Source organism: Oncorhynchus mykiss, chromosome 18 (assembly GCF_057628025.1).
Source record: "Oncorhynchus mykiss isolate SJ-2025 chromosome 18, ASM5762802v1, whole genome shotgun sequence".
Taxonomy (NCBI): Eukaryota; Metazoa; Chordata; class Actinopteri; order Salmoniformes; family Salmonidae; genus Oncorhynchus; species Oncorhynchus mykiss.
This window is the reverse complement of record NC_143039.1, coordinates 26015001-26041562: the sequence shown is the minus strand read 5'-3', so window position 1 is coordinate 26041562 and position 26562 is coordinate 26015001. Positions and strand designations below refer to the sequence as shown.

At 45.4% G+C, this 26562-nt stretch overlaps 1 protein-coding gene across 3 annotated transcripts in view; it reads right to left on the bottom strand.

The window, feature by feature from the left end:
* Positions 1–9215: 9215 nt before the first annotated feature.
* LOC110495706 (fibronectin type III domain-containing protein 3B) overlaps positions 9216–26562 on the bottom strand; it is a 129671-nt gene continuing 112324 nt past the window's right edge. For all 3 annotated transcript variants that reach the window (XM_090207959.1, XM_090207960.1, XM_090207961.1), the window contains exons 24-27: positions 24083–24307; positions 14758–14924; positions 10467–10594; positions 9216–9616 (exon numbers count right to left, since the gene is read on the bottom strand). In XM_090207959.1, the coding sequence (XP_090064085.1) occupies positions 9305–9616; positions 10467–10594; positions 14758–14924; positions 24083–24307 (832 nt within the window). In that variant the 3' untranslated portion in view covers positions 9216–9304. The remainder of the gene's footprint in view (positions 9617–10466; positions 10595–14757; positions 14925–24082; positions 24308–26562) is intronic.

Here is a 26562-nt window from a genome sequence, read left to right as displayed (position 1 = left end):
CGAGAGAGGGAGAGAGAGAGAGACAGAACGTGAGAGAGAAGAGAAAGGTAAAGAGAGATAGAAAGACAAAGAGAGTGAGAGAGGATCGATGGCAATGTTCCTGCACAAATCAGTGTGTCGAAGAAGAGGCTGCATGTGCTTTTGTGCATCTCTCCTCTCCGCAGCTCTCTTCTCCAGACACACGGTTCAGCCAGGGTTATAGTGGCCATTAAATAGGAGATTCGCCCTAAAACTGAATGTGAAGGTTGCATTTTTTCACAGCGTCGGCTGGATTATAGATGTGATTTATGTCTGGCTGTACCTCAAATGATACCTTATTCCCTACAGTGCCTGCAGAAAGTATTCAGACCCCATGACTTTTCCTAATTTTGTTAGGTTACAGCCTTATCCTAAAATTGCATGAATTGTTATTTTTCCTCTCTTCAATCTACACACAATAACCCCATAATGACAAAACAAAAAATGTTTTTTTAGAAATGTTTATTACATTTATTAAAAATAAATAATTGTGAAATATCACATTTACATATCTATTCAGACTCTTTACTAAGTACATTGTTTAAGCACCTTTGGCAGCGATTACAGCCTCGAGTCTGGGGAGATTCTCCCATTCTTCTCTGCAGATCCTCTCAAGCTCTGTCAGGTTGTATGGGGAGCGTTGCTGCACAGGTATTTTCAGGTCTCTACAGAGATGTTTGATCGGATTCAAGTCCGGGCTCTGGCTGGGACACTCAAGAACATTCAGAGATTTGTCCAGAAGCCACTTCTGCGTTGTCTTGGCTGTGTGCTTAGGGTTGTTGTCCTGTTGGAAGGTGAACCTTCGCCCCAGTCTGAGGTCCTGAGCCCTCTGGAGCAGGTTTTCATCAAGGATCTCTCTGTACTTTGCTCCGTTCACCTTTGCCTCGATCCTGACTAGTCTCCCAGTCCCTGCCGCTGAAAAACATCCCCACAGCATGATGCTGCCATCACCATGCTTCACCGTAGTGATGGTTCTAGGTTTCCTCCAGATGTGACTCTTGGCATTCAGGCTGAAGAGTTCAATCTTGGTTTCATCAGACCAGAAAATCTTGTTTGTCATGGTCTGAGAGTCTTTAGGTGCCTTTTGGCAAACTCCAAGCGGGCTGTCATGTGCCTTTTACTGAGGAGTTGCTTCCGTCAGGCAGCCAGCTCTAGAAAGAGTCTTGGTGATTCCAAACTTCTTCCATTTAAGGTTGATCGAGGCCACTGTGTTCTTGAGGACATTCAATGTCGCAGAAATGTTATGGTACTCTTCCCCAGATCCGTGCCTCGAGACAATCCTGTCTCTGAGCTCTATGGACAATTCTTTTGACCTCATGGCTTGGTTTTATCTCTGACATGCACGGTCAACTGTGGGGCCTTATATAGACAGGTGTGTGCCTTTCCAAATCATGTCCATTCAACTGAATTTACCACAGGTGGATTCCAATCAAGTTGTAGGAACATCTCAAGGATGATCAATGGAAACAGGATGCACCTGAGCTCAATTTCGAGTCTCATAGCTAAAGGTCTTAATACTTAAATAAATAAGGTATTTCAGTTTTTTATATTTAATACATTTCTAAAAACAATTAAGGGGTTTTGTGTGTAGATTGCTGAGGATTTCTATTTATTTAATTAATTTTAGAATAAGGCTGTAACGTAACAAAATGTGGAAAAAGTCAAGCGGTCTGAATACTTTCCGAATGCACTGTATACTGTGCACTACAGTGACCAGAGCCAAATGACACTATTCCATATGGATTCCTGTCTATTTACCTCTTTATTGGTTACATTTATCATGATACAGCATCCAACCTTTTTTATTTGGAGAAAAATTATGTTGCAGCGAGCCCATTGTTAATTGTTTACTATAAAGAGTGTATATCTGATTCGTCTATCTACAGATAAACCAAACCTCGAGTAAATGTCCTCTAGCTCTCAGTCAGATATGAACTCACATCGACGTTACATGGGACATGAATTCAAATGAACATTGAAGACACCAGTGTGCCTTTGAGCTAAATTGCTCCAGGGGTGCCAACCTCTCAGAGTATGTTCCTGATGGGTTATGGACACATTTGTGGTTTCCTGTGGACAATGGACAATAAAGTTACCTTCTATAATGTTCTTCTCTTATTCCTTATTCAGACAGTGTTGCGACGACGGTGATAAATACCAGTCCCCTGTTGAGTCTGACTGCCTGACTATCTCATCATCACAGACACTTTCCTCCATGCAGGCACGGCACGCAAGCAAGCACGCACCCACATCACACACACATTGACAGGCACAAGGTCAGTCCCAGTTCTGCTGCCTTGCAAAGGGACTAACTGCAAGAAATGGCACTTGGGATCTAACCAGCAGCCCTGTGGTTGCTAATTCGCCTTTTAATTGCCCGGGATTTGAACAGGCAAACCTAGTCTGCCTTTCTAACCTTTATATAGACTACCTACTACCACAAAGCATCACATAACCAATGTATGAATAGGAAATCAAACAATAAACTATGACACACAAAACAAGGATTTCAGTCAAGGTCAGAAAAAATGTAACATTTATTGGGCATAAATATATTATATAACACAGGCTACCGATACAGTTAGGTCTTACATACAGAGGGTAGTATTTGCAAAATCTATACATTAAAATCGATATGGCAGTTTATTTTATATAATGCATATGAAATAGTCTAACATTTACAATACAAAGTAGTAGAAATGTATGATTTTCTTTTTTTCTTTCAAATCGCAGCCCATGACAAATTGGAATGTTTGTTTTGATAAGTGTGAGGTACAAATATGTTGTTGGTTTGTTTTTGTTCCAGACTAATAAAAAAAATGTTTAATACATACAAGTCTTCAAACATTAATCTGGGACTGTTACCCATTCAATATCCAATCTCTCATATTCAAAGTCCGTATAAATCCGTATTTTCCGTTTCATTTTTCTATTTTTATTAATCTGACAAAAAAAAGTAACCAATCAGAAGGCACAGATGCTGGGTTGCTGGGCAGAATTATCTGTTTTGTTCAGGACCCACTAGATCAGCAGGGCCAGAAGGGTCCAAAGATTTGCCTAAATACAAATACTGGGCCAAGCCCTGGAAAAACACGAGCCAAAAGCTTGAGAATATTAGCCAAAAACCTTTAGGGAACATTGGGTCAGCATTGGTGATATCACAGGCCTACTATTATCCTAACCTTAGCCTATAACATTAGGCATTATTAGGGAGTATGGACAGGAGTATTTCGTGACCATGTGTCCTAACCATCCTGGTCAATTAACATGGTTACGGAAAACTCCTGTTCCTAGGCATGAGGAATGACTTGGCTGTAAAAGGCTTGGGGCAGATTTAACACAATGTCAGGAATTACTTGGCTGTAAAAGGCTTGGGGAAGAGTTATCACAACATCAGGAATGATTTTGCTGTAAAAGGCTTGGGGCAGATTTAACCCCTCAGGAATGATTTGGCTGTAAAAGGCTTGGAAGAGATTTAACACAACTTCGGGAATGATTTGGCTGTATAAAAGGCTTGGGAGAGATTTAACACAACAGGACATATCAACAGTCTTCTTTCTAACTGAGACAGGTAAACAGGAAAGACGGACACAACATGACAAAGTCACGTCAGATGACAGAGTAACGCTATATGCCACAGCAACACCAAATGACCCAACAGTGCCAGACGACTCAGTCACAACAATGACGTGGTCAAAACTCCAGACGACATAGTAATGCCAATGTAACCGAGTGCCCGGCGGTATCAAAACAAGAAGCTGTCTGATGAAAAGCATCACGGTTCTCGCAGGACAGACACTAAGGGTCAACCACTTTAAAAGTGCTCCATATAATCTGTTAGTTGTACTTGCCTCATTTTAGCGTCAATACTACATCTCTATATGTATAATAACTCTGCACTGACTATCAATTCTAATCAAAAACACTGGACAGGCTCTTTATACGACGACAAGCTGGGAAAAGTATTCCTCATCATCCTCATCCTCATCGGTCTGACTGACATCCCGATTTGATTGTTGTAGTCTTTTTGACCCTTTTCAGTGTGAAATCAGCGTGTTAAAACTCAATCAAGGGGTCGTATATTTAACAACAGAACATTTAATACATTTAGCTTTCCCCCCAAAAAAGAAACATTAAAAATACTAAAAATATGAACGAAGCGTGAATCAGAGATCAAGTTATGTCTTTCCTTTTTGAGAGGATCATAATGTGACAGGAATAATAATGCTGTGTGGTCACAGGGGGAACATCAAGGAACCCTTTAGAGCGAAGATAACGTTGAAAGGAACGTGTGTGTGTGCGCGTGTCACACACACACGCAAAGTAAAATGGTATGACACAAGCCTCGATTTTGGCAGAAATAATCCAAACAGATATGACATCCAACACGTCCTAATCTATAACATTAGGCAGTATAAACGACAAATTAAGGCAACTATTGTTCTGACTCCCCGAGACACCACGCACCTTCCCACTGAGGGGGCACTGTACAGTGTCCCAAGACTGTGTTAGCCCCTGGAACTGAAGCCTAGGGCATTAGCCATGCGGAGCTAACCTGAGTCTTCAAGTCTCGTCATACTGTCTGAATAATGGAAACTCTTACAGAATCCCGGCTCAAACGGTAGAATTAAAGTCAGTACCGCCACCCTCTGCCATCCTCTTCAAGCACTGGTTACAGTAACTGTAAGGAGTACCTTCATACCTTATTTAACCTTCAGAGTACCTTCATAAACTCTCCGGGAAAAAAGCTGCTACCTAGAGAATTTAAGGGTTCTTCGACTGTCCCCCATTGGAGGGTTCTACGTGGAACCCAAAAGGGTTCTCCTATGGGGACAGCTGAAGAACCCGTTTGGAACCCTTTTCTCTAAGAGTGTACATTATTTAACCACCAGTGCCCCTCAGAGTTGTACGGTACGTCGTGCTTCTGCTTAAATCCCAATACAGACGCCAACATAACCTTAATATCAGAAAAGGTAACGTTTCTGAAGACACTTTTGTGTGTTTGCTCCAGCTGTCTAAAATCTTTACCAATATAACCTGGCTAACGGTTCGCTACATCTCTTAATGCATACAGAAAACCACACAGGCTGGTCATAACCGTGAAATCATGACATAACAATTCTAAAGTCACCATTATTGGTGTTATGACGTGATGGTCACGTGGCTATGGAAAAGAGCCAGTTCTGTGTGTCAGAGAGGAGATGACAAGGACAGACATTTGGTTAACATGTTAAAAACGGCACTGACACCGACATACAGAATAATGAAACAACTACAGGTTTTCCCAACAACTGTAAGAGAATAAATGAGATATGTAATTGGCTACTGAGAGTACGAAATGCTGGCCTTAAATCAAACATCTAAAATAACATCCAACAAAAACAAAAAACTGAAAAATTATCATAATAACAATATAACATGCTACGAGAGAAAAAAAAACAATTAGTACATTTATAACTACACTTACATTTGTCTCTTAATTTTAATTTTTTAAACAATAAATAACTGAAAAGATTGCACTGTAATTGGCTTGTAAAGTACTGTATGCAAATATTCTATTGTATATAAATAAAGGTATAGAACCAATAGAGAAATTGTAGCGTAACTTTCCCATCGACTTTGGCAAAGGTGTTGGAGCAGTTAAAGGCTCTGCTAACTGACGAGTAGGAGCGAAGCACAGCTTAGAGAGAGAGAGAGTGGGATGATAACAGTAGGAGTGAAGCACAGCTTAGAGAGAGAGAGAGTGGGATGATAACAGTAGGAGTGAAGCACAGCTTAGAGAGAGAGAGAGAGTGGGATGATAACAGTAGGAGTGAAGCACAGCTTAGAGAGAGAGAGAGAGTGGGATGATAACAGTAGGAGTGAAGCACAGCTTAGAGAGAGAGAGAGGGATGATAACAGTAGGAGTGAAGCACAGCTTAGAGAGAGAGAGAGAGTGGGATGATAACAGTAGGAGCGAAGCACAGCTTAGAGAGAGAGAGAGAGTGGGATGATAACAGTAGGAGTGAAGCACAGCTTAGAGAGAGAGAGAGGGATGATAACAGTAGGAGTGAAGCACAGCTTAGAGAGAGAGAGAGGGATGATAACAGTAGGAGTGAAGCACAGCTTAGAGAGAGAGGGATGATAACAGTAGGAGTGAAGCACAGCTTAGAGAGAGAGAGAGGGATGATAACAGTAGGAGTGAAGCACAGCTTAGAGAGAGAGAGGGATGATAACAGTAGGAGTGAAGCACAGCTTAGAGAGAGAGGGATGATAACAGTAGGAGTGAAGCACAGCTTAGAGAGAGAGAGAGGGATGATAACAGTAGGAGTGAAGCACAGCTTAGAGAGAGAGGGATGATAACAGTAGGAGTGAAGCACAGCTTAGAGAGAGAGAGATGATAACAGTAGGAGTGAAGCACAGCTTAGAGAGAGAGAGAGAGATGATAACAGTAGGAGTGAAGCACAGCTTAGAGAGAGAGAGGGATGATAACAGTAGGAGTGAAGCACAGCTTAGAGAGAGAGAGAGGGATGATAACAGTAGGAGTGAAGCACAGCTTAGAGAGAGAGAGAGGGATGATAACAGTAGGAGTGAAGCACAGCTTAGAGAGAGAGAGGGATGATAACAGTAGGAGTGAAGCACAGCTTAGAGAGAGAGAGAGGGATGATAACAGTAGGAGTGAAGCACAGCTTAGAGAGAGAGGGATGATAACAGTAGGAGTGAAGCACAGCTTAGAGAGAGAGAGAGAGGGATGATAACAGTAGGAGTGAAGCACAGCTTAGAGAGAGAGAGATGATAACAGTAGGAGTGAAGCACAGCTTAGAGAGAGAGAGAGGGATGATAACAGTAGGAGTGAAGCACAGCTTAGAGAGAGAGAGATGATAACAGTAGGAGTGAAGCACAGCTTAGAGAGAGAGAGATGATAACAGTAGGAGTGAAGCACAGCTTAGAGAGAGAGAGATGATAACAGTAGGAGTGAAGCACAGCTTAGAGAGAGAGGGATGATAACAGTAGGAGTGAAGCACAGCTTAGAGAGAGAGAGAGAGGGATGATAACAGTAGGAGTGAAGCACAGCTTAGAGAGAGAGAGAGAGGGATGATAACAGTAGGAGTGAAGCACAGCTTAGAGAGAGAGGGATGATAACAGTAGGAGTGAAGCACAGCTTAGAGAGAGAGAGAGGGATGATAACAGTAGGAGTGAAGCACAGCTTAGAGAGAGAGAGTGGGATGATAACAGTAGGAGTGAAGCACAGCTTAGAGAGAGAGAGAGGGATGATAACAGTAGGAGTGAAGCACAGCTTAGAGAGAGAGGGATGATAACAGTAGGAGTGAAGCACAGCTTAGAGAGAGAGATGATAACAGTAGGAGTGAAGCACAGCTTAGAGAGAGAGAGAGGGATGATAACAGTAGGAGTGAAGCACAGCTTAGAGAGAGAGAGATGATAACAGTAGGAGTGAAGCACAGCTTAGAGAGAGAGAGATGATAACAGTAGGAGTGAAGCACAGCTTAGAGAGAGAGAGATGATAACAGTAGGAGTGAAGCACAGCTTAGAGAGAGAGAGAGATGATAACAGTAGGAGTGAAGCACAGCTTAGAGAGAGAGAGATGATAACAGTAGGAGTGAAGCACAGCTTAGAGAGAGAGAGAGAGAGAGAGAGAGTGGGATGATAACAGCATTAATTAGAGAGAGAGTGGGATGATAACAGCATTAATTAGAGAGAGAGAGAGTGGGATGATAACAGCATTAATTAGAGAGACGGAGGGAGAGGGAGGGAGGTTAGAAACGAGGAGGGGAGGGAGACGTACTGAGAATGGCGGAGGGATAGAAAAAGAGAGCGGAGGCAGAGAAAAAAGAAGGGTATGAATAGGTATGAGGGTTGAGTGGGGGCAGGGGGCGGATAAAAGGTTACTTCAGTAACCTCTACATTCGACAGCGGGGACTGGCTACTGAACTGACCTCAGATCTGCAGGTGAGCACCTAGAATACATATTATAATTCACTAAACCACTCCCAGTGGAATATACCAGGTTATCCCTAGACCAGGGGTGTCAGGTCCAGTTCTCACAGGTCAAAGTGTCATCATGTTTTTATCAACCTCAAACTAAATTGATCAACTGTTGTTGCTGGTTGGCTAGATATGGCCAGGTGTGTGGCCCTCCAGGAGCCTGGTTTTACACCCTTGCCCTAAACTGATCTAAAGTCAGCTTTGCATTTCCCACTCCTAAGGGTTTAGGTTAGCTTCAGGGGAGAGAAAGCTGGTCCTAGATCTGTGGTTAAAAGGCAACATCTACCTGGATCCCTCCTCTTTCTCTCTGTCATTCAGACCTCTACACTTCTTATATTACATCATAGCATCGCCCCTACAGATATAGATAGGTAGATCTATCTTAGATATATTTGATATAGATTGTATATATTAGGTAACTAAATCCATTCTTTCTCAGATATAACGAAACAGGATAGCAGCATTTTTTAACAATGGCATCGCTTTGGTAGCTGAATAAAGAAGACAGAAGAGAAGGCATCTGAGTGAGTGTGTGTGTTTCTGTCTCTCTGTGCATGTGTGTGTGTGTGTGTGTGTGTGTGTGTGTGTGTGTGTTTGTCTCGCTGTGCATCTGCATGTGTTTCTGTGTGTCTGTGTCTATGTGTGCATCTGTGCATCAAGATTGCATGATTTGGCCTATAATAGACAAGGTAACAGATATTGATGAATACATGGCTAAAGCTTGAGAACTACATTTCAAAATGGCACAACGGAAAGAAACTACAAAAGACTGCAGCGAACAGCGCAAATAGGACACAGACACAGTAAAGTAAGGAATTGACTGTAAAGAAATATAAAGAAAAGCACACTTTGTCTATTAGGTTTAAAAAGATACAAAATAATGTCATGCGGGTCATTGAGGAGCTTTACTGGGCTCCTGGCTGGCTAATGCTTGGTTATCAGTTTGTTTGTTCTGGCCACGAACAGCTTCCCTCCAAAATACATCCATTACATAAGATAGAGAGACCAAACTAACAATGACAAGAGAAACAGAGAGAGCGAGCGAGCGAGAGAGAGGGAAAGAGAGAGAGGAGAGAGGGGAGAGAGAAGAGGAAAGAGATAGGTGGACAACGGCACGGTAGAATAACTGAAGTACAGCTCAGGTCTGTTTCGTTTGAAGTCTGTTTCCTCTCTCGCTTTTTTTCTCTTTCTATCCTGCACTTGATTCTCAAGTGTTTGTTTTCTTTCCTTTCTTTAGTAGATGCTCGTTTTCTTTCGCTATCGCTTTGTTTTCTCTTTTCTATCCTGTTGCCGATTCATTCCCTCACTTCATGAAGAAGTATTGTAGCAGACAGGCCATGAGGATGGAGACACCGGCGAACACACACACCACGACCGCCGCAAAGCGCTCATCGCTGGATATTATCCCCGCCCCTTTCACCGTCTCCACGGCGCTGGTCTCCCCCAGGCACTGTTGCTCCTGACGACGCAGGGTGAACGGGGAGGAGGGGCTTTGAGGACCACAGAGTTCCTGGTTGGTATCCTGGCAACGGCGGCAGGCGCACACACGGAAACGGTAGTCGGTGTTGCCTTGGAGCCCGGTGATTTGGAAGGCACTCTCTTCTCCCTTAAACACCTGGTGAGAGAGTGAGAGAGTGAGAGAGTGAGAGAGAGAGAGAGAGTGTGTGAGAGAGAGAAAGAAAGAAAGAAAGAAAGAGAGAGAAAGAGAGAACGTTGATTTAGAAAGTACATTGTGACCTCATCAACAACAACAAATTGATTCAGACCAAACAGGTTAATGCTCAGTGTGTGTGTGTGTGTGTGTGTGTGTATGTTAGTATTGGCTCTTAACAGTCCCCCTGCTGCTATTCTACATTAGTGAAATCCAATGAGTGCATGAAAGAGGCTATAGAAGCTGTTATCTGGTTAACATTATCAACGCTGCCTCTGTACAGAAGGGATTTAACTACCTCAAGAACCACTTAGGACACACACACAAGTCTTCTGCCTCCAACTGCTCGCTAGATCAATAAGTTCAAAACTTAACCGGAGATAAGTACCACAAAACTCTTCACTAACACATCAGATATGTGTGTGTCTGCGTGTGTGTTTTTTAATGTGCTTTTCAATACTCATTCACCTGAAGAGCTGTTCGACTGCCAAAAGGGCAAGTGTGATTGTGTGTGTGTGTGTGTGTGTGTGTGTGTGTGTGTGTGTGTGTGTGTGTGTGTGTGTGTGTATTGACAACCATATTGAGTTTCCATAAAGGTCCATTGGCAGCAGACACTGTTAAATGTCAGTGGTCTCGGAGCTGTAATAGTCATTAATACGCTGCCTTCACTCTGCTGTCACCACAGTACATGAAAGGGTTAATGGAAGACCAGGGAAACGGGATAGCTAGTCAGATGCACAACTGAATGCATTCAACCCAAATGTTTCTATACAGCTATCCTCACATGAACTGTGTGTGTGTGTGTGTGTGTTACCTGTTTGTACTCTGACTCTCGTCCAACCAGCACCTGCAGGATGTAGTTGACACGGTCGCCTCTCATTGGTGGAATGGTCTCCCAGGTGACCTCACACACATTCCCTTCCAGTTGGTGCACTCTGGGAGCTGTAGGCAGACAGGACACATTGTCACAAACAATGTCATAAACACATGGAAACCACAGGCAGCTGATGACACCTTCATTTGTGAGGATGACTCATAAACTCAAAAAAATAAACATCCTCTCACTGTCAACTGCGTTTATTTTCAGCAAACTTAACATGTAAATATTTGTATGAACAAAACAAGATTCAACAACTGAGACATAAACTGAACACCACCCCCGGGCTACTAACTTTAAACGCTGTGTCACCCGCGTGCTAGCGTAGTGGCGGCTTCCCTGTTCCATCTACTGCTGGCCCCTGGACACTGATCACTTGGCTACATAGCTGATGCCTGCTGGACTGTCCATTAATCACGGTACTCCATTCTGTTTATTTATGTTTTATCTGTCGGCCCCAGCCGCACTCAGGCTCTGTGTGTAGTTAATCCGACCCTCTCTGCCTAGTCATCGCCATTTTACCTGCTGTTGTTGTGTTAGCTGACTAGCTGTTGTCTCACCTGTTGTTTTAGCTAGCTCTCCCAATCAAGACCTGCGATTACTTTATGCCTTGCTGTATGTCTCTCTCAAATATCAATATGCCTTGTATACTGTTGTTCAGGTTAGTTATCATTGTTTTAGTTTACAATGGAGCCCCTAGTTCCACTCCTCACAACTCTGATACCTCCTTTGTCCCACCTCCCACACATGCGGTGACCTCACCCATTATAACCAGCATGTCCAGAGATACAACCTCTCTTATCATCACCCAGTACCTGGGCTTACCTCCGCTGTACCCGCACCCCACCATACCCCTGTCTGCACATTATGCCCGGAATCTATTCTACCATGCCCAGAAATCTGCTCCTTTTATTCCTTGTCCCCAACGCTCTAGGTGACCAGATTTGATAGCCTTTAGCCGCACCCTCATCCTACTCCTCCTCTGTTCCTCGGGTGATGTGGAGGTAAAGCCAGGCCCTGCATGTCCCCAGGCACCCTCATTTGTTGACTTCTGTGATCAAAAAAGCCTTGGTTTCATGCATGTCAACATCAGAAGCCTCCTCCCTAAGTTTGTTTTACTCACTGCTTTAGCACACTCTACCAACCCTGATATCCTTGCTGTGTCTGAATCCTGGCTTAGGAAGGCCACCAAAAATTCGGAGATTTCCATACCCAACTATAACACTTTCCGTCAAGATATAACTGCCAAAGGGGGAGGAGTTGCAATTTACTGCAGAGATAGCCTGCAAAGTTCTGTCATACCTTCCAGGTCTATGCCCAAACAGTTCGAACTTCTAATTCTAAAAATTAATCTCTCCAGAAATAAGTCTCTCACTGTTGCCGCCTGCTACCGACCCCCCTCAGCTCCCAGCTGTGCCCTGGACACCATCTATGAATTGATCGCCCCCATCTAGCTTCAGAGTTTGTTCTGTTAGGTGACCTAAACTGGGATATGCTTAACACCCCAGCAGTCCTACAATCTAAGCTAGATGCCCTCAATCTCACACAAATCATCAAGGAACCCACCAGGTACAACCCTAAATCCATAAACATGGGCACCCTAATAGACATTATCCTGACCAACTTGCCCTCCAAATATACCTCTCCTGTCTTCAATCAGGATCTCAGCGATAACTGCCTCATTGCCTGTATCCGCTACGGATCCGCAGTCAAATGACCACCCTTCATCACTGTAAAACGCTCCCTAAAACACTTCTGCGAGCAGGCCTTTCTAATCGACCAGGCCCGGGTATCCTGGAAGGATATTGACCTCATCCCGTCAGTTGAGGATGCCTGGTCATTCTTTAAAAGTAACTTCCTCATTTTAGATAAGCATGCTCCGTTCAAAAAATGCATAACTAAGAACAGATATAGCCCTTGGTTCACTCCAGACCTGACTGCCCTCGACCAGCACAAAAACATCCTGTGGCGGACTGCAATAGCATCGAATAGTCTCCGCGATATGCAACTGTTCAGGGAAGTCAGGAACCAATATACACAGTCGGTTAGGAAAGCTAAGGCTAGCTTTTTCAAGAAGAAATTTGCATCCTGTAGCTCTAACTCCAAAAAGTTCTGGGACACTGTAAAGTCCATGGAGACCAAGAGCACCTCCTCCCAGCTGCCCACTGCACTGAGGCTAGGTAAGACGGTCACCACCGATAAATCCGTGATAATCGAAAACTTCAACAAGCATTTCTCAACGGCTGGCCATGCCTTCCTCCTGGCTACTCCAACCTCGGCCAACAGCTCCGCACCCCCCGCAGCTACTTGCCGGAGCCTCCCCAGCTTCTCCTTTACCCAAATCCAGATAGCTGATGTTCTGAAAGAGCTGCAAAACCTGGACCCATACAAATCAGCTGGGCTTGACAATCTGTTATTTCTGAAACTGTCCGCCGCCATTGTCGCAACCCCTATTACCAGCCTGTTCAACCTCTCCTTCGTATCATCTGAGATTCCCAAGGATTGGAAAGCTGCCACGGTCATCCCCTTCTTCAAAGGGGGTGACACCCTGGACCCAAACTGTTACAGACCTATATCCATCCTGCCCTGCCTATCTAAGGTCTTTGAAAGCCAAGTCAACAAACAGGTCACTGACCATCTCGAATCCCACCGTACCTTCTCCGCTGTGCAATCCGGTTTCCGAGCCGGTCACGGGTGCACCTCGGCCACGCTCAAGGTACTAAACGATATCATAACCGCCATCGATAAAAGACAGTACTGTGCAGCCGTCTTCATCGACCTTGCCAAGGCTTTCGACTCTGTCAATCACCATATTCTTATCGGCAGACTCAGTAGCCTCGGTTTTTCTAATGACTGCCTTGCCTGTTTCACCAACTACTTTGCAGACAGAGTTCCGTGTGTCAAATCGGAGGTCATGTTGTCCGGTCCTCTGGCAGTCTCTATGGGGGTACCACAGGGTTCAATTCTCAGGCCGACTCTTTTCTCTGTATACATCAATGATGTTGCTCTTGCTGCGGGCGATTCCCTGATCCACCTCTACGCAGACGACACCATTCTGTATACATCTGGCCCTTCCTTGGACACTGTGCTATCTAACCTCCAAACGAGCTTCAATGCCATACAACACTCCTTCCGTGGCCTCCAACTACTCTTAAACGCTAGTAAAACCAAATGCATGCTTTTCAACCGTTCGCTGCCTGCACCCGCACGCCCGACTGGCATCACCACCCTGGATGGTTTCGACAGTCCTTAGTGTATTGCTCATTCCCACAAAGATAAACTTGAATCCGACCATCACTCCTGGTGAGGCAAAACCGCAACTCGTCAGAGAAGAGCACTTTTTGCCAGTCTTGTCTGGTCAGGCGACGGTGGGTTTGTGCCCATAGGCGACGTTGTTGCTGGTGATGTCTGGTGAGGACCTGCCATACAACATTCCTACAAGCCCTCAGTCCAGCCTCTCTCAGCCTATTGCAGACAGTCTGAGCACTGATGGAGGGATTGTGCATTCCTGGTGTAACTAGGGCAGTTGTTGTTGCCATCCTGTACCTGTCCCGCAGGTGTGATGTTCGGATGTACCGATCCTGTGCAGGTGTTGTTACACGTGGTCTGCCACTGCGAGGACGATCAGCTGTCCGTCCTGTCTCCCTGTAGCGCTGTCTCAGGCGTCTCACAGTACGGACATTGCAATTTATTGCCCTGGCCACATCTGCAGTCCTCATGCCTCCTTGCAGCATGGCTAAGGCACGTTCACGCAGATGAGCAGGGCCCTGGGCATCTTTCTTTAGGTGTTTTTACGAGTCAGTAGAAAGGCCTCTTTAGTGTCCTAAGTTTTCATAACTGTGACCTTAATTGCCTACCGTGTGTAAGCTGTTAGTGTCTTAACGACCGTTCCACAGGTGCATGTTCATTAATTGTTTATGGTTCATTGAACAAGCATGGGAAACAGTGTTTAAACCCTTTGACAATGAAGATCTGTGAAGTTATTTGGATTTTTACGAATTATCTTTGAAAGACAGGGTCCTGAAAAGGGGACGTTTCTTTTTTTGCTGAATTTAGTAGTGGTTGCAACGGAATAAATGGAATGGTATCAAACACATCACACATGGTTTCCATGTGGTTGATATATCAGTCCACTCATTCCATTCCAGACATTATTATGAGCCTTCCTCCCCTCAGCAGCCTCCTGTGACGGAAACACACGCACCGTCAGACATACACACACCCTTACCTTTGAGTGCGGAGGGTACAGTCTTGGTGGTAGAGAAGGTATGTGTGTCTGAGAACGGTCCCTCCCTTGCGTCACTACATGCCTGGATCCTGAACCGGTAACTGGTGGACTCGGTCAGGCGCTGCACCTTGTAAGTATGACTGGGACCTCTGTAGATACACACAAACCTGGACAGAAAGACAAGATTGAGAGGTTAGGAGAGAGAGAGGAAGAGAAAGAAAGAGAGAGAGAGAAAGGGAGCAATAGAGAGAGAGGAAGAGAGAAAGAGAGAGAGAGAAAGGGAGCGATAGAGAGAGGAAGAGAGAAAGAGAGGGGAAAAGAGAGAACAATAAGGAGTCCAATAAAATGATGAAAGCAGGCTCTCATAAAGAGAGAAGGCAGTGGAAAGAGGTAGATGGGTAAGGAGGGAGTGAGTGAGTGAGTGAGTGAGTGAGTGAGGGAGATTGAGAGCTTCAGCTAAGCGTCTGATAGTGACAGAGACATAACTTCACGTGAAGCCTTTATTGTAGGGAAGAGATGCGCATGCACGCACGCACACGTCTTTCACTCATCACACACACACACACACACACACACACACACACACACACACGTCTTTTAGGGTATATCATCTGTTGTTATGTTCTCTTTATTGCATATGTGCAGTAGGACCAGTTAATCCGGTAAACAGGTCCATCTCTGCCCAACGAAATTCTGTTTTTACTCTCAGGACATTTCCATAATCATCAGTGCTGGCAGACCGTGTGTGTGTCTGTGTGTCTGTGTGTGTGTGTGTGTGTGTGTGTGTGTAAATGATGAGTTATGACCCAGGGTAGTTCTGGCAAGGCAGTTTGGCACAACCAGGGCCTAACAATTAACACACCACTTAGCCTGAAATAAACAACACACACTCTGAGAACATTACATAGCAGGTACACAACACACACTCTGAGAACATTACATAGCAGGTACACAACACACACTCTGAGAACATTACATAGCAGGTACACAACACACACTCTGAGAACATTACATAGCAGGTACACAACACACACTCTGAGAACATTACATAGCAGGTACACAACACACACTCTGAGAACATTACATAGCAGGTACACAACACACACTCTGAGAACATTACATAGCAGGTACACAACACACACTCTGAGAACATTACATAGCAGGTACACAACACACACTCTGAGAACATTACATAGCAGGTACACAACACACACTCTGAGAACATTACATAGCAGGTATACCCCCATCAAAAGCCTAACAAAACACACCGGCTATGATAGGCTACAAAAGACAGAACAACTCTGTGTATGTAGGAGGAAGGGTGGCTACGCGCTCCGAGCTTCAAATGGACACAAATAAAGGCAGCGAGACAGGAAACATGACGATAAGAAGAGAGAGGGGGAGGCAGAGGTGGGGGTGTAGTTCTTTCACTGCATCTTTATTTATTTCATTTGTATTTCACCTTTCTTTAACCAGGTAGGCAAGTTGAGAACAAGTTCTCATTTACAACTGCCACCTGGCCAAGATAAAGCAAAGCAGTTCGACACAAACAACAACACAGAGTTACACAAGGAATAAACAAACATACAGCCAATAACACAGTAGAAAGAGTCTATATGCATTGTGTGCAAATAAGGTAAGATAAGGGAGCCAATAAATAGGTCATGGTGGCGAAGTAACTACAATATAGCAATTAAACACTGGAGTGAAAGATGTGCGGAAGATGAATGCGCAAGTAGAAATACTGGGGTGCAAAGGAGCAATATAAATAAATAAATACAGTATGAGGATGAGGTAGTTCGATGGGCTATTTACAGATGGGCTATGTACAGGTGCAGTAATCTGTGAGCTGCTCTGACAGCTGGTGCTAAAAGTTAGTGAGGGAGATATGAGTCTCCAACTTCAGTGATTTTTGCAATTCGTTCCAGTCATTGGCAGCAGAGAACTGCAAGGAAAGGCAGCCAAAGGAGGAATAGGCTTTGGGGGTGATCAGTGAGATATACCTGCTGGAGCGCGTGCTACGAGTGGGTGCTGCTATGGTGACCAGTGAGCTGAGATAAGGCAGGGCTTTACCTAGCAGACTTGTAGGTGACCTGGAGCCAGTGGGTTTGGCGACGAGTATGAAGCGAGGGCCAGCCAACGAGAGCGTACAGGTCGCAGTGGTGGATAGTATATGGCGCTTTGGTGACAAAACGGATGGCACTGTGATAGACTGCATCCAATTTGTTGAGTAGGGTGTCGGAGGCTATTTTGTAAATTACATCGCCGAAGTGGAGGATCGGTAGGATGGTCAGTTTTACGAGGGTATATTTGGCAGCATGAGTGAAGGATGCTTTGTTGCAAAATAAGAAGCCGATTATGAGTCTGGAAGGAGAGTTTACAGTGTAACCAGACACCTAGGTATTTGTAGTTGTCCACATATTCTAAGTCGGAGCCATCCAGAGTAGTGATGCTAGGCGAGCAGTGATCGGTTGAAGAGCATGCATTTAGTTTTACTTGCATTTAAGAGCAGTTGGAGGCCACGGAAGGAGAGTTGTATGGCATTGAAGCTTGTTTGGAGGTTAGATAGCACAGTGTCCAAGGAAGTATACAGAATGGTGTCGTCGGCGTAGAGGTGGATCAGAGAATCACCAGCAGCAATAGCGACATCATTGATGTATACAGAGAAGAGAGTCGGCCTGAGAATTGAACCCTGTGGCACTCCCATAGGTCCAGACAACAGGCCCTCCGATTTGACACACTGAACTCTATCAGAGAAGTAGTTGGTAAACCAGGCGCGGCAGTCATTAGAGAAACAAAGGCTATTGAGTCTGCCGATAAGAATGTGTTGATTGACAGAGTCAAAAGCCTTAGCCAGGTCAATGAATACAGCTGCACAGTACTGTCTCTTATCGATGGCGGTTATGATATCGTTAAGGACCTTGAGCGTGGCTGAGGTGCACCCATGACCAGCTCGGACCCAGATTGCATAGCGGAGAAGGAAAGGTGGAATTTGAAATGGTCGGTAATATGTTTGTTAACTTGGCTTTCGAAGACCTTAGAAAGGCAGGGTAGGATAGATATGGATCTGTAGCAGTTTGGGTCTAGAGTGTCTCCCCCTTTGAAGAAGGGGACGACCGTGGCAGCTTTACAATCTTTGCGGATCTCAGACGATATGAAAGAGAGGTTGAACAGGCTAGTAATAGAGCTTGCAACAATTTCGGCAGAAAACTTTAGAAAGAGTGTCACGCCCTGACCGTAGAGATCTTTTTATTCTCTATGTTTGGTTGGTCAAGGTGTGACTCAGGTGGGGAAACTATGTTCTTTATTTCTATGTTTTGGCCGGGTATGGTTCTCAATCAGGGACAGCTGTCTATCGTTGTCTCTGATTGGGAATCATACTTAGGCAGCCTGTTTTGCCACCTTAGTTTTGTGGGATGTTGTTTTTGTACAGCTCTTGTAGCCTACCGAACGTTACGTTTGTTCTCCTTTTGTTGTTTTTAGGTGTTCATTTTTAATAAAGATTAAAACGCTGCACCTTGGTCCGATCATTTCGACGAGCGTAACAAAGAGAGAATCCAGATGGTCTAGCCCGGCTGATTTGTAGGGGTCCAGATTTTACAACTCTTTCAGAACATCAGCTATCTGGATTTGGGTGAAGGAGAAATGGGGAGGCTTGGGAGAGTTGCTGTGGAGAGTGCAGGGCTGTTGACCTGGGTAGGGGTAGCCAGGTGGAAAGCATGGCCAGCTGCAGAAAAATGCTTATTGAAATTCTCAATTATAGTAGATTTATCGGTGGTGACAGTGTTTCCTAGCCTCAGTGCAGTGGGCAGCTGGGACGAGGTGCTCTTATTCTCCATGGACTTTACAGTGTCCCAGAACTTTTTGAGTTTGTGCTACAGGATGCAAATTTCTGTTTGAAAAAGCTAGCCTTAGCTTTCCTAACTGCCTGTGTATATTAGTTTCTAACTTCCCTGAAAAGTTGCATATCACGTGGGCTATTCGATGCTAATGCAGAACCCACAGGATATTTTTGTGCTGGTCAAGGACAGTCAGGTCTGGAGTGAACCAGGGGCTATATCTATATCTCTCTAAATTTTTTGAATGGGGCATGCTTATTTAAGATGGTGAGGAAGGCACTTTTAAAGAATAACCAGGCATCCTCTACTGAAGGGGTGAGGTCAATATCCTTCCAGGATACCTGGGCCAGGTCGATTAGAAAGGCCTGCTCGCTGAAGTGTTTAAGTGAGCGTTTGACAGTGATGAGAGGTGGTCGTTTGACCGCAGACCCATTACGGATGCAGGCAATGAGGCGATGGTCGCTGAGATTTTGGTTGAAGACAGCAGAGGTATATTTGGAGGGCAAATTGGTTAGGATGATATCTATAAGGGTGCCTGTGTTTACAGATTTGGGGTTGTATCTGGTAGGTTCATTGATAACTTGTGTGAGATTGAGGGCATCAAGCTTAGATTGTAGGGTGGCCGGGGTGTTAAGCATGTCCCAGTTTAGGTCACCTAGCAGCACGAGCTCTGAAGATAGATGGGGGGCAATTAGTTCACATATGGTGCCCAGGGGCACAGCTGGGGGCTGAGGGGGGTCTATAACAAGCGGCAACAGTGAGAGACTTATTTCTGGAAAGGTGGATTTTTTAAAGTTGAAGCTTGAATTGTTTGGGAACAGACCTGGATAGTACGACATAACTCTGCAGGCTGTCTCTGCAGTAGATTGCAACTCCGCCCCCTTTGGCAGTTCTATCTTGTCGAAAAATGTTATAGATAGGGATGGAAATGTCAGGGTTTTTGGTGGTCTTCTTAAGCCAGGATTCAGACATGGCTAGGACATCTTACAGAGAGAGAGGGGAGGGGACAGACAGACCGGTGTCAGGACACCACATGAGTTTGAGAAGGTCATTGTAGAAATGAAAACAATATTTGCTGTTTGGTCATTTGATATGTCTTTGTTCACTGCCAATAATTATCTCTCTCTCTCTCTCTCGTTACCATAGCAATCTGTCAATTACAGAGATTCCAGGTAATTCAGCCCTAATACTGTCTGTTTAGGAGCGGCAGGGGAGAAGAGGGACTGGGAAAATGTGAGGAGGGTAGATGAGAGGGGGTAGAGAGGAGGTAGAAGGGGAGAGAAGGACTGGGAAAATGTGAGGAGGGTAGATGAGAGGGGGTAGAGAGGAGGTAGAAGGGGAGAGAAGGACTGGGAAAATGTGAGGAGGGTAGATGAGAGGGCTCTCCAATACTGCTAGTTACTGCCAGTTAAATCCATACAGCTCTGATGATCCCCTTTCTACCCTGCAGAGACACATGCAGAGGGAGATAGATAGAGAGAGGGATAGGGGGATAGAGAGGAGGGAGAGAGATAGATAGAGGGGGGATAGAGAGGAGGCAGAGGGGGAGGGGGAGAGAGACAGAGAGGGGGGGTAGAGAGGAGGTAGAAGGGGAGAGAAGGACTGGGAAAATGTGAGGAGGGTAGATGAGAGGGGGTATCCAATACTGCTAGTTACTGCCAGTTAAATCCATATAGCTCTGATGATCCCCTTTCTACCCTGAGGAGGGATGGGGGGATAGAGAGGAGGGAGAGAGATAGAGAGGGGGGATAGAGAGGCGGTAGAGGGGGATAGAGACAGAGAGGGGGGATAGAGAGGCGGTAGAGGGGGATAGAGATAGAGAGGAGGTAGAGGGGGAGAGGGGGGGTAGAGAGGAGGTAGAGGGGGAGAGAGAGAGAGGAGGTAGAGGGGGAGAGGGGGGGTAAAGAGGAGGTAGAGGGGGAGATAGAGAGGAGGTAGAGGGGGAGATAGATAGAGAGGAGGTAGACAGAGATAGAGAGGAGGTAGAGGGGGAGATCGATAGAGAGGAGGTAGAGAGGAGGTAGAGGGGGAGAGAGGGGGTAGAGAGGAGGTAGAAGGGGAGAGATAGAGAGGAGGTAGAGGGGGAGAGGGGGGTAGAGAGGAGGTAGAACGGGAGAGAGATAGAGAGGAGGTAGAGGGTGAGAGACGGGGAGGTAGAGAGGAGGTAGAGAGGGAGAGAGATAGAGAGGAGGTAGAGGGGGCGTAGAGAGGAGGTAGAAGGGGAGAGAGATAGAGAGGAGGTAGAAGGGGAGAGAGAGGGGGAGAGAGGATGTAGAATGGGAGAAAGATAGAGAGGAGGTAGAGGGGGAGAGAGATAGAGTTGAGGTAGAAGGGGAGAGAGATAGAGAGGTAGAGGGGGAGAGAGGTAGAAAGGAGGAGAGGGGGCGAGACTGGGGGTAGAGAGGAGGTAGAGGGGGAGAGAGGTAGAGAGGTTGGAGGTAGAATAGGAGAGAGATAGAGAGGTAGAGGGGGAGATAGATAGATAGATAGGAGGTAGAGGGGGAGAGAGATAGAGAGGAGGTAGAGGGGGAGAGAGATAGAGAGGAGGTAGAAGGGGAGAGAGATAGAGAGGAGGTAGAAGGGGAGAGAGATAGAAGGGGAGAGAGAGAGACTGCTAAATGCAGCTAAACTCCTCATAATGACATGTTCTTAACAGAAGTAATGAGTCAATATTCATCAGTCTGAGAAGTGTCAGGAATCACACGGATCCATTACATGCATTACAGACTTGTGTTAAGGGCACCTGCTAGGCCCCTATGGGCCCTGGTCAGAACTAGTGCACTATACAGGGAATAGGGTGCCATTTGAGATGCAGTTCTAGCCTGCATTTATTTTCCTACTCCGGCTTGGTGAATACAAGCAAACGTCACGTTCGAGTGAAGCGCGCACGCTCGCGACAAAAACCCCTGTAGCCGATAGCTATACACGGGCGTCAAGACCTTGACAAACCTAGCTGAGTGAGTGATGACAATGACAGCACACCAGTCTGATGGCTAAAGCTGTGTTCAACAAGATCTCTTTGGGATGTTTTCCCTTGGCTCGCTGGCTTGCTCGGTAATCAATCCTCCGATGGTAGACGATAACCGTCTGATTACGTGTTTGCTAACGTGCACGAGCTGCGCCTGAAGTTGGACGTGGTCATATTTACTTCCGTGTAAACAAACCAATGTTTTGATTGAGAACTGCGCATAAGACGTGGGATGACGCGCCCAGGAAATGGGTCTACAGGTGTAGGCTATATGGTGCATAGATCAATAGGGAGAGGAGTTTTTCCTGACCACAAGACAAGGTCAGCTTGTAACTAGAACCCTGAGTTTTTCCCTGGGCAGGTCAAAAAACGAAACAAAAATAATATATACAGGGGGGTGCCGGTACAGAGTCAATGTGTGGGGGCACCGGTTAGTTGAGGTAGTATGTACATGTAGGTAGAGTTATTAAAGTGACTATGCATAGATGACAACAGAGAGTGGCAGTGGTGTGGAGAAGGGAGGGGGGGGGGACAATGTGAATAGTCTGGGTAGCCATTAGACTAGATGTTCAGTAGTCTTATGGCTTGGGGGTAGAAGCTGTTTAGAAGCCTCTTGGACCTAGACTTGGCGCTCCGGTACCGCTTGCCGTGCGGTAGCAGAGAGAACAGTCTATGACTAGGGTGGCTGGAGTCTTTGACAATTTTTCTGGCCTTCCTCTGACACCGCCTGGTATAGAGGTCCTGGATGGCAGGAAGCTTGGACCCAGTGATGTACTGGGCCGTACGCATTACCCTCTGTAGTGTCTTACGGGCGGATGCCGAGCAGTTGCCGTACCAGGTGGTGATGCAAACAGTCAGGATGCTCTTGATGGTTCAGCTGTAAAACCTTTGGAGTATCTGAGGACCCATGTCAAATCATTTCTGTCTCCTGAGGGGGAATAGGTTTTGTCGTGCCCTCTTCACGACTGTCTTGGTGTGTTTGGACCTTTCTAGTTTGTTGGTGATGTGGACACCAAGGAACTTGACGCTCTCAACCTTCTCCACTACAGCCCCGTCGATGAGAATGGGGGCGTGTTCGGTCCTCCTTTTCCTGTAGTTCACAATCATCTCCTTTGTCACGTGACCTGCTATATTTCATGGCCCAATAGGGGTACAGTATGTAATTCAATGAGAGCTGTCTGGTGGGGGGGTGACCGTATGAGTATGAAGGAGGAGATGGGGAGGGGTATATACTCACCAAGCTGTGAAAGCAGTTCAGCTCTGCTAGAATAGAAGGGTGTGTATGTTCGCATTGTGGGGGTCATACTGGACAGTCAGTTAATTACCGCCCCGTCAGTTAGTCCACAACCCTCTGGCTGTGGCCAGGGATGCCAAGATGCCAACCACACCAGTTATCCATGTCGTAATGTGGCTGTGGCCAGGGATGCCAAGATGCCAACCACACCAGTTATCCATGTCGTAATGTGGCTGTGGCCAGGGATGCCAAGATGCCAACCACACCAGTTATCCATGTCGTAATGTGGCTGTGGCTAGGGATGCCAAGATGCCAGGATGCCAACCACACCAGTTATCCATGTCGTAATGTGGCTGAGGCTAAGGATGCCAAGATGCCAACCACACCAGTTATCCATGTCGTAATGTGGCTGTGGCTAGGGATACCAAGATGCCAAGATGCCAACCACACCAGTTATCCATGTCGTAATGTGGCTGTGGCTAGGGATGCCAAGATGCCAACCACACCAGTTATCCATGTCGTAATGTGGCTGTGGCTAGGGATGCCAAGATGCCAACCACACCAGTTATCCATGTCGTAATGTGGCTGTGGCTAGGGATGCCAAGATGCCAACCACACCAGTTATCCATGTCGTAATGTGGCTGTGGCTAGGGATGCCAAGATGCCAACCACACCAGTTATCCATGTCGTAATGTGGCTGTGACTAGGGATGCCAAGCATACCCATCACCCAAGGCACTGCTAGGCAGACAGACAGTCTCTCTAATTCTCTCACTTACCTTTTATTACCTCCTTCCTTCCCTTCAACCTCCAACCACTTCCCTCCTTCCCTCGCTCCCTCCTCCCTCTCTCCCTACCTTTCTATTTATTTCTCTCCTTCCTTCGGTCTGTTCTCTAATGGACTGCATGGTTGACCAGTTCATGGTTCTAATTAGTTCTGTAGTCTAGATGTTCTCATCGTGAGTTCTCCCTGGATCTACTGGTTACTGTCGTTTCCTCTACCTACCTACCTACCTACCTACCCCCCCCCCCCCCCCCCCCCACACACACACACCACACCCACACACACACACACACACACACACACACACACACACACAATGCATTTGAAGTATTTTCCTTCAGTAGAACTGTGATATGGACATTTAACAGATGCTTTTATCTAGGCCGTACATAACATTGAGCCTTGAGCCATTGGAACCATTGGAGTGTAGTAGCTGTGTGTGTGTGTGTGTGTGTGTGTGTGTGTGTGTGTGTGTGTGTGTGTGTGTACTCTATACTCTACCTGTGGTTCTTATCTTCCATCTGTAGTGTGTAGAACATGTCATTGGAGAGCAGGGCGCGGGTGTGTGTGTGTGCAGCGTTCTCCCCCCACTTCAGTTTCAGGCTCTGGGGGCCGGCAGCCGAACATTCCAAAGGAGGAGGGGCCGGAGGGAGGGGGCGCGTCCTAACCACCAGAGGTGGGCTCAACGGGCCACAGCCAATCACATTCACCGCTTGGATCCGCACACTGAGAGAGAAAGAGAGAGAGGGGTTAGGGTAAATTGAGTGTGTGAAAGTTAGTTTGTCCATAACCAGTTTGTGTGTGTGTGTGTGTGTGTGTGTGTGTGTGTGTGTGTGTGTGTGTGTGTGTATTAGTATTTATTAGGGATCCCCATTACTTCCTGCAGCAGCTACTCTTCCTGGGGTCCAAACACATTAAGGCACTTCCATCACACATAAAACAGAAGATCAATCAGTCCATCATATAACATTATTACACCACTACACATCTACAGTACAAACTGTACGGTCTGTGTGTCTGAGTACTAATGTTGGTTAATAGCAGAAGAGAGGCAGCATTAGAGGTGCTATAATGATGGGTGTTTTCCTCGGTCCATTGCGTCATGACTGACCCCTAACCTCACCTAGCCGGCATCCATCTAACCCAGTCTCTCCTGACTGATATTTTCCGTTCCCCAAAACAAGTCACGACCTTGCAAAATTCCCACAAACTTTCAATAAATTCCCTGGTTTTCCTAAAATCCCAGTTGGAGGATTCCTGGAATCCTGGGGAATAAGAAAGAAATCCGGAATGCTCCAACAGGATTTCTGGAAAACCAGGGAATTTGGCAACCCTAGTCATGCCTTTCAACATCATCCCTATGGAATAACTAGGAATAGAGAGGAATATAAAGAGGAATAGCAATCACATCAACCTCAATCATCTTGAGTCATCTCATCCAGTATATTACCGTTATAACGCTGCATTAGCTCTTTTCTTAGATCTGTTCTCAGATCTGTTCTCACAGTTCCTTGACCTCTATGGCCCTCTATGGATAGTAATTGCCAGTCCTGAATTAGAGGTCGACCGATTATAATTTTTCAACGCCGATACCGATTATTGGAGGACCAAAAAAAGCAGATAGAGATTAATCTGACGATTTCTTATTTTTATTTGAAATAATGACAATTACAACAATACTGAATGAACACTTATTTTAACTTAATATAATACATCAATAAAATCAATTTAGCCTCAAATAAATAATGAAACATGTTCAATTTGGTTTAAATAATGCAAAAACAAAGTGTTGGAGAAGTAATATGTGCTATGTAAAATATGTGCTATGTAAGAAAGCTAACGTTTCAGTTCCTTGCTCAGAACATATGAAAGCTGGTGGTTCCTTTAACATGAGTCTTCAATATTCCCAGGTAAGAAGTTTTAGGTTGTAGTTATTATAGGAATTATAGGACTATTTCTCTCTATACCATTTGTATTTCATTAACCTTTGACTATTGGATGTTCTTATAGGCACTTTAGTATTGCCAGTGTAACAGTATAGCTTCCGTCCCTCTCCTCGCCGCTACCTGGGCTCGAACCAGGAACACATGGACAACAGCCACCCTCGAAGCAGCTTTACCCATGCAGAGCAAGGGGAACAACTACTCCAAGTCTCAGAGCGAGTGACGTTTGAAACGCTATTAGCGCGCACCCCGCTAACTAGCTAGCCATTTCACATCGGTTACACCAGCCTAATCTCGGGAGTTGATAGGCTTGAAGTCATAAACAGCTCAATGCTTGAAGCATTGCAAAGAGCTGCTGGCAAAATGCATGAAAGTGCTGCTTGAATGAATGCTACGAGCCTGCTGGTGCCTACCACCGCTCAGTCAGACTGCTTTATCAAATCAGAGGGGGAGACTTAATTATAATATAATAAACACACAGAAATACGAGCCGTATGTCATTAATATGGTCGAATCTGGAAACTATCACCTTGAAAACAAGACGTTTATTCTTTCAGTGAAATACGAAACCATTCCGTATTTTATCTAACGGGTGGCATCCATCAGTCTAAATATTCCTGTTACATTGTACAACCTTCAATGTTATGTCATAATTACGTAAAATTCTGGCAAATTAGGCGGCCCAAACTGTTGCATATACACTGACTCTGCGTGCAATGAACGCAAGAGAAGTGACACAATTTCACCTGGTTAATATTGCCTGCTAACCTGGATTTCTTTTAGCTAAAAATGCAGGTTTAAAAATATATACTTCTGTGTATTGATTTTAAGAAAGGCATTGATGTTTATGGTTAGGTACACATTGGAGCAACGATACGCACCACATCGATTATATGCAACGCAGGACACGCTAGATAAACTAGTAATATCATCAACCATGTGTAGTTAACTAGTGATTATGATTGATTGATTGATTGCTTTTTATAAGATAAGTTTAATGCTAGCTAGCAACTTACCTTGGCTTACTGCATTCGGGTA